The sequence below is a fragment of the Dasypus novemcinctus genome, chromosome 5 (genome assembly GCF_030445035.2).
Source record: "Dasypus novemcinctus isolate mDasNov1 chromosome 5, mDasNov1.1.hap2, whole genome shotgun sequence".
Taxonomy (NCBI): domain Eukaryota; kingdom Metazoa; phylum Chordata; class Mammalia; order Cingulata; family Dasypodidae; genus Dasypus; species Dasypus novemcinctus.
In genome coordinates this window covers 43,467,526-43,482,603 of record NC_080677.1, presented here as the reverse complement: position 1 = coordinate 43,482,603, position 15,078 = coordinate 43,467,526, and the positions used below count along the sequence as shown (strand labels likewise).

Genomic DNA, 15,078 nt, shown 5'->3' with positions numbered 1-15,078 from the left:
TGTTTTAAGCTCTCCTCAACTATTCACATGATTGATGGATGCTAGCGGCTCTCTCCATCTCTACAAATGTGCTTGGCTGATGTCCAGGTGAAGAGGTATTCTAGCTTGCTTGTTCATCATCCTATCACCCTTAACCACAACTATTTATTGAGTTCCCACCATATACACAGCAGTCTTCAAGGGATCAGTGATAAAAGATGGTGAAAGATATGTACAGGAGAATAAGTGAGCAGTAGGACATGCAGAATGACAATACTGTCAGTGAGTAATAAAGGAGGTCCAAGAACCAGAAAAACAGGGACAACTTCATGAAAAGAGGAATATTAAACTGAATCTTGAGTAAAACAAAATTTAAAAGTAGGGAAGGTACACAATAAATGAAAATGCTAAGTACAAAAAGGGAGGTAGAAAACTACCTATTGTCAAGGATGAGGAGGAAAATATGTTGGACCAAGACAGAGATAATATGAGACGGAATTGTTCAGTATAGACTGTGGAAGATCTTTAAAAAGATGTTAAGCTGTATAGACTCACATGCATTGAGTCATTAAAAGTATATAATGTCAATGCAAGAAAGAGACAAGTACTTAGTTATAGGCCTTGGAAAACAGGTTTTCAGGTAGCAAGATGCCATGGAGAACTTACTCTGACCATAGCTCAGAGGGATATATTTCGTTCAGATTATCTAGAACAACAAAAACTATAGGTCAATATTTAGTTAAAGCCACCAAAATAATAGAATAATCTGTGTTATGGTGTTGCAAAGTAGAATTATACTGCATGCAAAGCATTGAAATGCCTCCCAAAACCCAATAATTAGGGGAAACATAATAATAAGTATAAAATGATATTTTTAAAACATTATATATCCTATAATCTGAGCCAAAAAGAGAAAGAAAGAAAAAAGGGAAATGAGGTGAAATCACAATGAATAAGCTGTAAAACAATAGAAGGTTAGCATATACATATTCATTGAAATCAACTGTTGAAGATTGGTAAATATAATCTACATGCCAAATAGCAACTTCACAACTTTTTATAAGGATTTTCCTTCTAAGTACATTTATCATGCGTGAAAAATCAGTAATTTCCTGAATTAGAAGGTAAAAGGTGTGTATGTGTGTGTTTAAATACATGCCCAATACTAGATACTGCCAGTTCTGTTTTTGTTTCTGTTTTAACTCTGGTCTAGAACTTGTGAGCAACAACCTCATTCCTAAGTACACAAGGATGCAAAGAACCCGCCCCCCCCCCTTTTTTTTACACAAATTAAACATCTGGTTCCTTTAGGAAGAGTAATATTTCAACAGGTCCCTGGGTCTCTAGAATACAAAAGGTATATTTCTATATACAGAAAAAGGAGAGAAAGTTGCATTTAGGAAAGATTAACCTAGCTCCCTCTTTAATAACTATGTTTTAAAACCATGTGAACCATTATTATTTTAAACTGTTAACTTTATTAAATGCAGCCTGAACATCATTAATACCATCCTGAGCAACTAGGTGGTCCAATAATTGATATTCTTCTTTTACCACTGGTAAACTGACAGGAAATCTTTTAATATCCCAAATAAACTTAATGGAAAGATCCTCGGTTTCCAGCAGTAGTGTACACACACACACACACACACACCCTCTAACTGAATTCATTGTCATTGGCCGTGTTCAGAGTCAGACACCCAGGAGTAGAAATATCAGTGTTCATGAAAAATCCTATAGCTTCAAGCTAAAATAATGTTATAAACATACAAAACATGCATCAAAATAAGTATAAAACAACCTGACTTTGAATGGGTCTTAGGATGCTACTATGGCTTAATTTGCTCTGCTTCTTTTATTTCTTCATTCCCTCTTCCTTCATTTGCTATTTTGATGTTTTGTTTGATTAATGTGTCATACACTGCATTTAGTTATACTGGATACAACCTTGAGAGCATTAAGGAAAAATAAACTAGGTCCATTGAACAGCCTCAACAAAACCAAAGCATGCCTAACACCCAGGAAAACAAACAATTTTCAGTTATATCCTGCTTGGCATTTATGATTACACAAAACAATAATTAAATTATGTGCTCAAGGAAACAGGAAGAAGTGAATAAGTAAAATATATGAAAAGCCCCTACAGTCCCTGCTTCCTGTTCATTGTATTGATCAGCATTCTTTAGCTCTATTTATTTTATTATAGAACTGAAAATTGAGTTGAACATGCTTATGTGATTTTAGAAGTAGTATCATAAATGAAAACATTAAATACTACATTTCTTTTACAGAATTTTCCTATAAGAAGCAGTAGACAGCTTGATAGTTTTACAAAGGTAAATTGAATCATGTTGTCTCCAGCTAAAGGGTTTCTATTTCATTTTACTCTTCAGATAAAATATAAGGAGAAAAAAAAAGTAATAGTAATAATAATAGCTGTGGTAACAATGACTGCATCTGGGCCTGTCTCAATGTTTATCCTCACCTCTGTCCACTCCACTTTCACCCAATCACTTCACTACAACTTAAGAAGCCTTATTTCAGGACCTCTGACCAAAGCTCTTTTATGCATCTTTCACATACTATTCTTTCTGAATTGTTCTTTAAATAACTCCTGATTACCCTTTTAGGCTTAACTAAATGTCACATCTGCCAGTAGAGTCTAACTACCCTCTCCTCCCAATCTAATTATTTTCCATGATTCTTAGATAAAGTATGGTTCACTTCATCCTTGGAGTAACTATCACAATTTGTAATTATAAATTATAATTTTTATAATTCTGTTAGTTTACTGTTCTAACCCCAACCAGACATTATGTTCCTTAAGGACAGAGAATAATACTTCCTTAGTTCAACTTCTTATATCCAGTGACTATATGATAGGCATTTAACAATTATTTGGTAAATAAATTAGTGAAACAAGGAACTAATGAACAACTAATCACATCTTCCTATTTATAAATTCTTTAGCACTCAGAGCACAGTATTACAGTATAAACAATTTTCAGCATTTATTGAGAGTAGGGAAGAAACAAGACAGCTCTCTTCCGTCACTGTCTTTCACCCTGATGTATCTGTGTAAATCACTAGTCAGAAGTCGGTAGGTTCTGTGAAATAGTTCAAACTCCTTAATAACATACAGAGGAAATACAACAAACTTGATTCTAAAGCCTTGTAATTTAAGTATCAGTGAAATGTGCATTTGTTGGAATAGACAGGCATGGTAGGTGACACTTCACAGTGGTTAATTCTACAGGACAAATTACCCTAAAGTCTCCCAAAGTTAAAAAAAAAAAAAAAAAGTTACCAAAAAAAACGGTGATAAAGCTATAGATTAAAAAAAGACTAAAGAAACATACCAACTCATAGATACAGTTGGCATACAAAATGGGAAAAAAAACTATAGGAAAATTACAGAAAAGTGAACACTGCTGGACATTTGATGATATGAAGGAATCTGTTGATATTTCAGGATTTGATTGCAGTATTATGATTATATTTTAAAAGAAGAAACCTTTCTTAGAGATAAATTCTAATATATTTACAGTGAAATGATATATGAGATTTGCTTCAAAATAATCTGGGGGAAAATGAGTGGAGTTAGAGAGGAAACAAGATTGGCCATAAATTGATAATTATTAAAAGTGGTAATGGGAACATGAGAGTTCATAATAGCATTCTATCTTTTTTTATATATGGCTGCAAATTTCTACAATAAAAAGTTACAAAGAGAAAGAGAAAGAAGAGTGGAAAGAAAGCTATAGAAAAGAAACCTAGAAGACTCTCAGAAGATTTTTCAGAAGCTGGGGATAATATAGTAAGACGATAAGAAAGGCTCCCTTTAATATGCTCATTTCTTCTAAAATTCTGTATAAGTATTTTTATCAGATTATATATTACCTAGGATTATATTATGGACCTATTGACATAAAAATCTCAACAAATTAGTCATTAACTCTGTTCTCTCTTAGAATTTGAGATTTTGCTATGCTGAATTTATACTGAGTAGTACTGCATTTAATTCAGGAGAGTATAATCAAATCTTGGTGAGAGTGTGACTTCAGGTGTAGATTTGGGCTATTAGGTCTTCTTGTCTCTCTTAATTCTAAAACTATCAGATGTTTCTGATCAACTCTGGTGTTTATCATATAAAATTTCTGGTAGACTCAGGTAGTAGAATAGCTTCCCAGTAAAACAGATTGCACTTCTACTAATCTGGTTAAGGGATTAAAGTTTGGATAGATGATGATTCCAATGAGGGAATTTTAGATACAATAAGGTGAAATTCAGATATTCAGAAAAGACTTAGACTTTATACAGTACTGCCTCACTCACCACAGGAAGCAAACATAGTCATAGTAGTGGGTATTTTCTATTTCAGCTCAGTAACTTGGGACAAGTAGCCTCTAAAAATGGCCCCCATTGATTTCTACTTCTTTGTATGAACAACCTCATATAATCCCCTTCCCTTGAGTGTGGGCTGGACTTAGTGACTTGATTCAAATGGCCAGAACATGGCATAAGTGATGGGTTATCACTTCTAACATTAGGTTGCAAAAATATATATATACTATGGTTTCAATGTTGAATGCTATTTTCTCTTTCTCTCTGCTCATTCACTCAAAGGAATGTCAGTTACCATGGTGTTAGGCAGTCCTGTAAAAAGGCACATTGGCCAACAACCATGTGGGTAAGATTGGGAGCAGAATCAACTCCCCATCAAATCAGCAAGCCCAATCTATAGCTGACAGCTTGAATGCAAACACATGAAAGACCTTAAGTCAGACGCAACCAGCCAGGCTGAGCCTGTATTTCTGACCAGAAACTGCGAGTTAACAAATGTTTGTTACTTAAAGTCACTAAATTTGGGGATTATTTGTTACACAGCAAGACTGTTAAAATGTTCAACTTAGTAATAAAAAGTATCATGTGAAAAAGATAACAGATCTTAGGATGATGAAAGACAAAGAAAAAAATGTTTTATATTCTATTTTTTATTTTAGATTTATTTATTTATTTCTTACTTTATTCTTTATTGTTATTTTTTATTTATTTTTATTTATTGTTATTATTGTTTATTTGTTTATTTTTTTGAATTTGTTTTTGGGAAGGTTTTGGATTGCAGAAGGGTCATAACTGTGGCAAGGGTGTCAATGATGGGGGGATGTGTGGGTAGTGGTGAACCTGGGGCATGCCTCTATACCAAATAAATATATTCAAGTAGACATGGGGCATCATCTCAGTGGGTGAAGATCCACACAATAACTAAACGAATATTGAGTTCCCATCCTGGGAAGTTCTGCGACATTCTCTAATACAGCAGGAAGAATCCCCCAAGGACATGGGCAGTGCCTGATTGCCAGGCCCTTGATATTGATGGTGGTACATATGAACCTTTTCGTATGAAACTGAAATTAAGTGTGATGTTATATATTGCCTAAAGAGTTACCTCCTGAAAGTCTCCTTGTTGCACAAATGGCCTCTCTCTAAGCCAAACTCAACATATAAATGCACTACCTTTCCCCCAGGGTGGGATATGACTCCCTGGGATGAGCCTCCCTGGCACCGAGGGATTTATTACCAAGCACCAACTAGCAATACATTTAGAAAAAGACCTTGATCAATAGGGGGAACTATTCAATACAAATTAGTTTTTATGGCTAAGGGATTTCAAAGTAAGCCAGGAGGTCATTCCAGAGGTTACACTTATGCATAGTTCAGCAGGATCTCATTGACTGCTACAGTAAATAGTGCCTCCAACTGCAGGACTCCTGATGGCTCTAGAGGTATCTAGATACGATAGGTAGAGCAGACAATCTGAGGAAACTCAGCACCCTGTCAGTGGGCCTTACTTTGGAATATATGCTCCCCAATGTAACAGAATTAGACTCATTCATTCCTACACATGACTCTCTTTTGCCCCTTTTCTTTGAACCTATAATTAGCATTATATTCACCAAATATATGTCCCAGAGACTTAAATCTTCGGTCCACTCGTGTCAATTGAGTGGTCCATTCATGTGCCAACTGAGCCCTGAATCTCAAAAGAGTTGCAATACCTACTCTCCAGTTCATTGGACTCACCCAGGACAATTAACAAAAGGATGATGATGGGCAGCACCCATCTCCCAAAACAGAGAGTATCTACAACTGCAAGCAAGACAGTTCCACCTATCTGCCCCACGGGAAATAAGCCCCTTCTCAGTTAGAAATAGAGAGGACACCACCATCCCCAAATCCTCAAGATTAAGGAATGAGCAAATATAAGGGGTGAATGCAACCATGGACTAAAGCAGACTTATGATTATTTTAGCAATGGAAGAACTTGTAACACTGATATAAAGACACTGGCCACAGGAGGTTCTGAGGGGAGAGAGAGAGAAGGTATAATGTGGCATTTTGGGGATACTAAAATTGTCCTGCATGACAGTGCATGATGAGAGATACAGGACACTATATATTTTGTCAAAACCTATAAAATTATGCGGTACTAAGTTTAAAGTATAATGTAAACTGCAGACCCATGGTTAGTAGGAATTCTTCAGCATGTGTTCATCAATTGTAACAAATGTACAACACTAATAAAAGATGTTGTTAATGGGAAAGTGGGGAGGGGGAGGGGGTATACAGGAATCCCCTGTATTTTTGATGTAACATTTATGTAATCTAAAACTTCTTTTAAAAATAAATAAATAAATAAATAAAGTGGGGGAAAAAATTATATTGTCATTCATCCATTCATTCATTCAAGTCCTCCTTGTATCAAGACTGCACTAGGCTCTGAAAAGACTTCACAAACATTTGTACAGCATCCCACAAAACACATTAGAAGAATACATAAATCAGACTTTGGGAGAAAGGTGGGCAGTAGAAGCTTCCTGGAGAAAATGGCATCATGTCCAGAGGTCCTGGAAGTGGGAAAGTAATACCACATTTGAGAATATGAAAATGTATAGATGACACTAAGAGTTCATGAGAAGGAGAATGTAGGGATATTTAGCAAGGGTACTAGTTCAGAGGAGAGACTCTGGTATCACATGAATGAATTCATGTCTCCTTTCTACCACTGCACAGCAATATTAATAAGGATGATTTATCTGTGCCTCAGCTCTCTCCTCTGAAAAATAAAGATATTAATAGAACTATCTGAGATAGTTTTTAAGGACACACTTTACGGGGCATAGCACAAAATAAGTGCTTAAATATTGTTGGCTATTATTATTGTCATATTTGTTATTTTTATTAGTAGTATTAGTAACATGAGAGACCTTATAAGACATGGCAAGGAATTTGGATATTAATTTAGGAACAATTTAGAAGCCAAGGAACAGGTTTGAATGATGGAGTAATATGATAAGATATAAAATTTACAAAGACCATTTTAACAGCCACATAAAGAACAGATTTGAAAGAACAGAAAGAAAGACTGGAGGCTGGAAATCAATTAGACTGTTCCAGTAATCCAGACAAGACTTGGTGATGCTTAGGAGAGCAGCAGTGGTAATAAAGAGAAAAGGATATATTTGAGGGATATTTTGAGGTAGAATTCAAATGTGTGAGAATTTTACTTGTTTTAGGAGATTAAGAATGAGTATAAAATGATAGTAGGTTTAAGAAACTTGATAAGTGATATACATTCCCAGATATTGAAAACATAGGAGATGGAAAAGGACCACATGAACTAAGAGTTTGTGGGTGTAACATAGTGACAATCAAGTTGAATGTTTTCAAGCAACATCTAATTGAATATACAGAACTGAAACACAAGAGAGTGATCTGGGCTAGGAAATGATTTGTGTCTATAGTAAATAGATGATTTATGAACCCATCAGCAAGGATAACACCTCTCAGATATTTCAGAGAAATCCATTCACTTATGCACAGAATCCATAAATTATAAATGGAAACCTGCAAAAGAAATTGTGAAGAGGAAATCCAAAAGGAAAGAGGATGATCACAAGAGGAAAATGTTAATGGAATCTACACAGCATTCTTTCTAGAAGAAAGTATTAGACAAGAAAGTCAAGTTCTGCAAATCAAGTAAGGTAAGTATTGATAAATGTCCTGTGGAAGTCTCAACAGGAAGGTCACTGAGGACCTATGAAAGAGATCCTATGGAAGAGTTGGTAGAAGTCAGATTGCAATGGATTGGGAGTGAGAAGGTAGGTTATTCTAAAGTTTGGCTGCAGAGTAACTTTGGGTTAAGAAAGGGTTTTGGGTGGTTTTTTTGTTTGCTTTTATTTTAATGGAAAGAACATGAATATTCTGAAATGCTAATGGGAGTGAGAAGGAATGGGAGAAGAGGAGAGAAGGGAACCAGAGTTCAGGGGAGGGGACAGTTTTAATAAGAGAATGGCTATAGATGCAAGATTGTTTAAAGGTTTAGTGTCAGGAAGACAGGGAGTGTTCCTATATGGGACTATACAGTTTCTCTGTCAAGTTGGAGATAAGACTGCAAAAGAACAGAGGTAAAGGTGGTAGGGATAAACCAGTGGTTCTCAACTAGCCAGGGATTTTGCTCCATCCCATGTGACATTTAGCAATGTCTGGAGACATTTTTGGTTGCTACAGCTGCCCAGGGATGCCACTAAACATTCTACAGGCTATCCCACCACAACAAAGAATTTTCCAATCCAAACTGTCAATAGAAACCCTGAGTTAGATGTTTTATGACAGTGGGAGTTTTAAAATATCCACTGAGGAGAATGGGGAGCTGACTACAAAATCATGCCATAGTTGCTTTAAAACATTTGGTGCCCATTACAGAATGAAGACCAGCACTTTTTAATGGCAACAATATGTATTATTATGTATTATATATATTATTGCCAAGTGTTCCAACTTGAGTATAGGCTCAGAGAAGTGAAAAGTTAGACTGATTCATGGATGGAGTTTTACCAAGTGAGTGTACCGTAAGGACAGGGAGTTGAAGATACTAGTAGAAGAGTCATTGGAAGTGATGGATCATGAAATCTAAGCCAGATAAGGAAGGATATGCAGATAAAAGGAGGCTAACAAAGAGAGAGAGAGAGAGAGAGAGAGAGAAAGAGAGAAGATAGGGGGCCTGGAGTTCCCTGTAAGACCAAAATACATGCAGTAAATACGTGAATAAAAGATATGGACTGATAAAATACTTCAGCCAGAAGGTAAGAAATAGACTTAATATTTATTTTGCATCATCAAGATGATGGCAAGATCCAACTGGACCCAGTGGGTAGGTAGATGAAGAATACTGAAAATAAAGGTCACTGTAAATAAGCAGGACAAGAAATTGAAGGGCCAGGGTCATGAATAAATCACACATGTAAGCATTGCTCCTCTGAGGATAAAGGCAGAGTTGGGAACGTACCTTTGAGTATATCCCTAAATCCCACGTCATTTTGTCATTAAAAAGATACAAGAAAAGAAGCAACAGGAAGTGAATTGACCTAATAATTATGCCCAAAGAGACTCCATGCAGGATCTATCAAATTACGGGAAAATCAGTTAAGGAATTAGTCACACAGGATCCAACAGTTGAGTGCTCAGCAATAATAAACCTAGAATTGTTGAGAGCCAAAGTCCCGGGAACACTGCTCCAGTGTCCACTCTTATTGGCATCTGCAAGATAGAATAAAGCATAAGTAAGATGATCCAAGGTTAAAAGACTATTTCTGAGGCAGAGAGGTGGTCAGTCAGGCAGGGTAGTTGCCTACACTTAAATACGATGCAATATGCAACAGTGAAATTGGGACTGAGGACTTAGGGGGAGATTCTTAAAAGGTGTTATTTGAGATAGAAAGCAGAGAAAGTGTTAAAATTTCCAATGATGGAGGGAAATACCTGGTAAGTTGATGGATAAAAGAAATACAGAAAAGAAGATTGTAGTATAATTTTCAGCCTAGGAGACAGCTGACATGGACATGAGCTTCTTTCCAGCTTTGAACATTTGCTCCAAATGCTACTTGTGGAATTTGGTACTAATTGCTGTCAAAACAACCTGATGGAGCTTGTTAAAATCTTAGCTTCTAGGACCTCATCTCAGAGACTATGGTTCACTCTATTTTACATATTCCAGGAAACTGAATAAATGCTGGATGGGAGCCAAGCAGCCTGGGGCAGGACTTAGCCCATGCCACTTTCAGTGCTTTGCTCCCATCCCCTGAGTGGTGAGAAGCCTTCCAGCCCAGGACTTGTTTTTCAGAGGGTGCTGGGCCCAAGAGTGGCTACGGTACAGTCAAGTACTCCCTCCTCAGTGGCCTAGTTATAGGACCCTCACTTGAGAGGAGAGGAGCCATGCTCTATCTCCTTTACCATCCCTCTAGGTTTACTATTTTGTAATCTCAACACTTGCCTATAAAAACTGTCTACAATAGGGGAAAAGAATAAGTAAGTCAGGTTGATTCTAAATCTTAAAGGAGATAGAGAACTCGGACTGGAGATGGGGAAAAAAACAGAAGAAAAACAGAGAAGGGGATGAAGTATATTTCAATTCAGGATGTTTGCAAACCAAAAGATTTCATCAAGTCAAAATTATAAGATCCGATTTGAGGAATTTTTATGCCTTCTAAAGGAAGATATCTTTATACTATAAAAATTTGTGAGTTTATAAAACTCAAGTCTTTGAACACTTACATTTATTTCATTTGTTAGCATTTCTTCAAGAAGACCTGCAAGTTCTTCATTTTCTTTTGTGTCTGTAACTACACAAATCTGTTGTGAAATTCTTTCTGAAATGAAAAGAAAAAAAAGAATTTTAAGTTTCAAATACGACACAGAATAAAACCCTAGTATGCTAAAACCTGCAATCACCTGCTGTTCAAAACTGTTGAACAAGAATAGAACAGTGCCTTCAGGCCAAGTAGAGTCGTCTGGACTGCTCAGTGAGATGTCCTTGCCTCTTTTTAATACCCAAATCAATAAATCTATGTATTAAACACTTTGTGAGTAGGTAACCAGACCACTGAATAATAATAGAAATAAGAGATCTTAAGAAACGTTGGAAAGGAAATAACTGGAAGTGACCACTATTTGGTTCACTAATTCAACCTCCAGGCTGATTCTTTGTTGAGATAATTGGATGTCTCCTGTGGACAAACTGTGCTACCTTACGCTCTAGCTAAGTACAATATTTTCCTTGACATTCCTCTAGCTTTAATCAGTTCAATACAATTAAGTTTCTGCTTGTTTGCCTATTACCACAGTGAAAAGTCGAATGAATTTTCTTCAAATTCAGAAGGCTCATTTGAGACTGTTTGATTTTAATATATAACCTGTGTGGCATAGTGATATTCACTTCTGGAAACAATGGATGTACCCTCCTAAAACACATGCTGTTATTTGTTACAAAAGAAAAATCTAAGGTACTAAGAAATGTTCGTATGGGTGCCAAATAAGAAACATTTCATGGTTTTATGTCATAAATAAAGAAAGCAAAGCCTAATTTTAAATAGGAATCCTAAATCAAAAGTTAGTTTGATTAGTTTTTGACCCACCTGCTCTTCAGATGGGTAACTCTATGTAACATGCTCTATCTAACAACTGATTCAGCAATAATTAATGATTCTTCCAAGCAAAGCTGGCGAGGACAGATTATTTAAAATAACACCAATTAATACTGCAACCGTTACTAACTACCTCCCACTTAACAAGAATATTAGATGCCCTAAGAGCTATATGCTGAATTAATGCTAATCCTCGTGACAATTCTGAAAGAACAGTATTACTCTGAATCTATGGAACAAATTAAGGAACCAAGACTTCAGAGAAAGGTGTAACTTGCCCAATATCACAGAGTTATGAGTGGTGGAAAAGGAAATTAGGTTCATAAACACACAGTTTTACTACAGCACTACAATGAAAGGAAGAGACAGAAAAGACATCTACATCTCTTGAACCAGCATTTTCACATGAATGTTTCTAGTGATTTCATACTAATTATTCCATTTAATGCCTCAAAATAAATATGTATTTTTAAACTAAGTATTATCATTCTGCTTTTTACTTATATGAGATTTAAACCCAGGACTTTCTAAAGTTCATACTTTTTCTATTACACTGACTACCCTATAGCAATTGCTATAAAAGAATTTGACATTCTTCACTTTCTTGTTCATTTTAAATTCTTCAAGAGAAATAAATATATGTAAACAAAGTGGTTCAAATGGATTGAGAGGATGCTCTATTTTGGATATAGGTCTGCTACAGTTAACTTTATTATTATTTTTTTTATTTAACTTCTTTAGGACTCTCTTCACTCATCTGTAAGATTCTTTCCAACTCTAAAAAGTCTATAAAATTCTACATGTAATGTTATATAATTCTAAGAAAATGAAATATAATTTAGAACACAAAAGGCCCAGATCATCGATGCTATTGGAACATCATTGTGATGAGAGATATAAACTGGTTGTTAAAATCAGCTAAAATTTATTATTAAAAATGAGCTAGGAGTTAACTCTTTAAAAGTTGTGTGGGGACAGAGGGACATTTTAGAAGTAATTAAGGCTAAGACAAAAAACAAAATTTTTAAATGTACTGATATTGGAAAAGTATGGGCATGAATATAGTCTCATCAAGAGAAGAGACAATTACTTGAAAGCCATGAAATGATTCAGTAGTGCACAAATAAGCTGACACACTCAGTGGGTGAGATCATGGGTATCTCTGTCTTGCATACAAAAATGGTTTAGATCAGAGGATAACTATCATACAAGCACAGAGTGGAAGTAAATATTTAGAGAAATCTGGTCTTTTGTAAAATCCTTGCAAAACTTCAGTTAGTTTTCTAAATGTTTCTCACAAAAAGTTATAATAGTCAAAAATTTTATTATGTAAATACAATTTACTAAATACAACAATTAATGTGATAGGCACAAACATTTTGACCAATTTATAAAATAATACATATAATTAAAAACAATTTTTTGGGAAGTGGCAGTGCTCAATCAGTTGGGCTCCCATCTACCATATGGGAGGCTCTGGGTTTGCAACCCGGGGCCTCCTTGTGAAGGCAAAGCTGGCCCGTGCGCCGTGGAGAGCTGGCGCAGCAAGATGACACAACAAAAGGGAGACAAGCAGATACAAAGAAGAGACAACAAAAGAAAAGGAACAAGCCGCAAGTGGCGGGGCGGGGGCTCAAATGAACTGAACATACTCAATCCCAGTTACACTAACAACCCTGTAATGGACAATTTCATGTGTGAACTTGAGAAGGTTATGGTGTCCAGTTGTTTGGTCAACCAAGCAAAGGTCTGTTACTGCAAGGACATTTCATAGATGGATTTGCAGCTATAATCAGTAGATTACATCCACTGCTGGTTGCATCTACAATCAACAAAAGAGACTACCCTTAACATTGTGAGGAGTCTCCTCTCCAATCAGCTAGAGGTCTTAAAAGCCAAAACTGAGGATTTTAGAAGACAGGATCATTCTGGCCTTTATTCCAGCCAGTCTGTTTCCTCTAGGGAATTCAACTTCTACTTTGATTTATCAGAGTTTCTGAAAGCTTGCAGCCTTTCTTATGGAATTCAGACTTGCCAGTCCCCTTTACTTGCATTAGACAATTCCTATAATACATCTCATATATATCCTGTCTGTTCTGTTTCTTCTGCTTGTCTGGAGAACTCTGACTACTATATCTTCCCACCTATGGGGGGGGGGGGGGAGGAGGAGAATACACATATATTTAAAATTCCATACGATTGGTCCTGATCAGTTCTTCAAAGTAAACAAAGGATTTAGTAACTTCCTTGACGATAATGATGAAATCAAAACAAAAATAGAAGCTCTTAGAATTCTTAATTGACCACTGAAACTATTGAAGGACTTAGACATTTTTAGAGATTAAAATAAAAAACAGCACTGGAGGGAACCATAAATTATTTTACTTCCCAGAAGTGTAAAAACTCAAACACAAAATTCAGTCTTTGTTCTTGCCCAAAAAATATGTAAGGAAAAGTTAGAAAAATAATGGGATCAACTTTAAATAATACCTGACCTGCTGTTATATTAATATAGTATCTCTGAGATTTAGTTTTAACATAACCCAAATGTATTAGTCAGGGCTTTCCAGGAAAACAGAACCAACAGGGGCTATCTACAAATATTATGTGATTGTGTAAGTCTGTCTCACATGACTGTGGGAGTGCACAAGTACAAATTCCAGAGGGCAGGTTGCAAAGAATGTTTTGATGAATTCCCCAGGAGGAGCTGGCCAGTAGAGATAAAATTCTCTCTTCTGACTGCTGAAATCATCACTTCCCCTTTTCTTTTCTTTTTTTAAATTTATTGAAATATATCACTCATACATAAACATACATAAACAATAAATGTATAATAGCTGTGAACTTACAAAACGAATATATATAACATCAAACAAACATATATAACATCTCACCCTACCACCAATAATGTGCATTATTTTTAAACCTTTTTAACTAATGATTAAAGAGCATTCTGAAAATATTACTACTAAACAAAGTGTTTTCCCCTAATCAATCTGATTATCATTATCTATATATCACTTATATATGAACATACATAAACAATTAAGTGTATAGTAAAAGTTGTGAACTTACAAAGCAAACATGCATAACCTCATACAGGTGTCCCACACATCAACCCTCCACCAACACCTTGCATTGTCATGAGACATTTGTTACAAACTATAAAAGAATAGTGTCAAAATCTTACTACTAATCATAGTTCTTATCTTATACTTGGTGTTTTCCCCCAACCCACCCTATCAATATTTGTTAAATATATTTTTATGACAGAAGTTGTAAACTTATAAAACAATTATGCCCATGTGCAGAATTCCCAAACAACACCCCTCCATCAACACACCACAATGTGGTGTGTCATTTGCTACAGATAAAATAATATCATCTGATTATTGCCATGTCCATAGTGTACATTTGGTTCACATTTTCTATACTGCCTCAGTATCAACACAGTACATCTTTTGCATAGATGCAAGAATATTATATTATTACTACTAACCACAATTCATGGGTCACTCCAGCTGTATTTTTCCCACGCTTGTCCACATTCCCAACACCCTGCAGTAGTGATATACATTTGTTCTAGCTAACAAAGGACACTCTTCCATCTGTACCA

General features: G+C 35.7%; 1 protein-coding gene across 10 annotated transcripts in view; it reads right to left on the bottom strand.

Moving 5' to 3' along the window:
- CRPPA (CDP-L-ribitol pyrophosphorylase A) overlaps window positions 1–15,078 on the bottom strand; it is a 393,039-nt gene that overhangs the window by 209,924 nt on the left and 168,037 nt on the right. For all 10 annotated transcript variants that reach the window (XR_011648802.1, XR_009185802.2, XR_011648804.1 and 7 more), the window contains exon 6: window positions 10,594–10,688. Coding sequence is in view for 6 of the 10 variants with exons in the window: in XM_004467938.5 (XP_004467995.2) it covers window positions 10,594–10,688 (95 nt within the window). In the remaining 4 variants the exon portion in view is untranslated. The remainder of the gene's footprint in view (window positions 1–10,593; window positions 10,689–15,078) is intronic.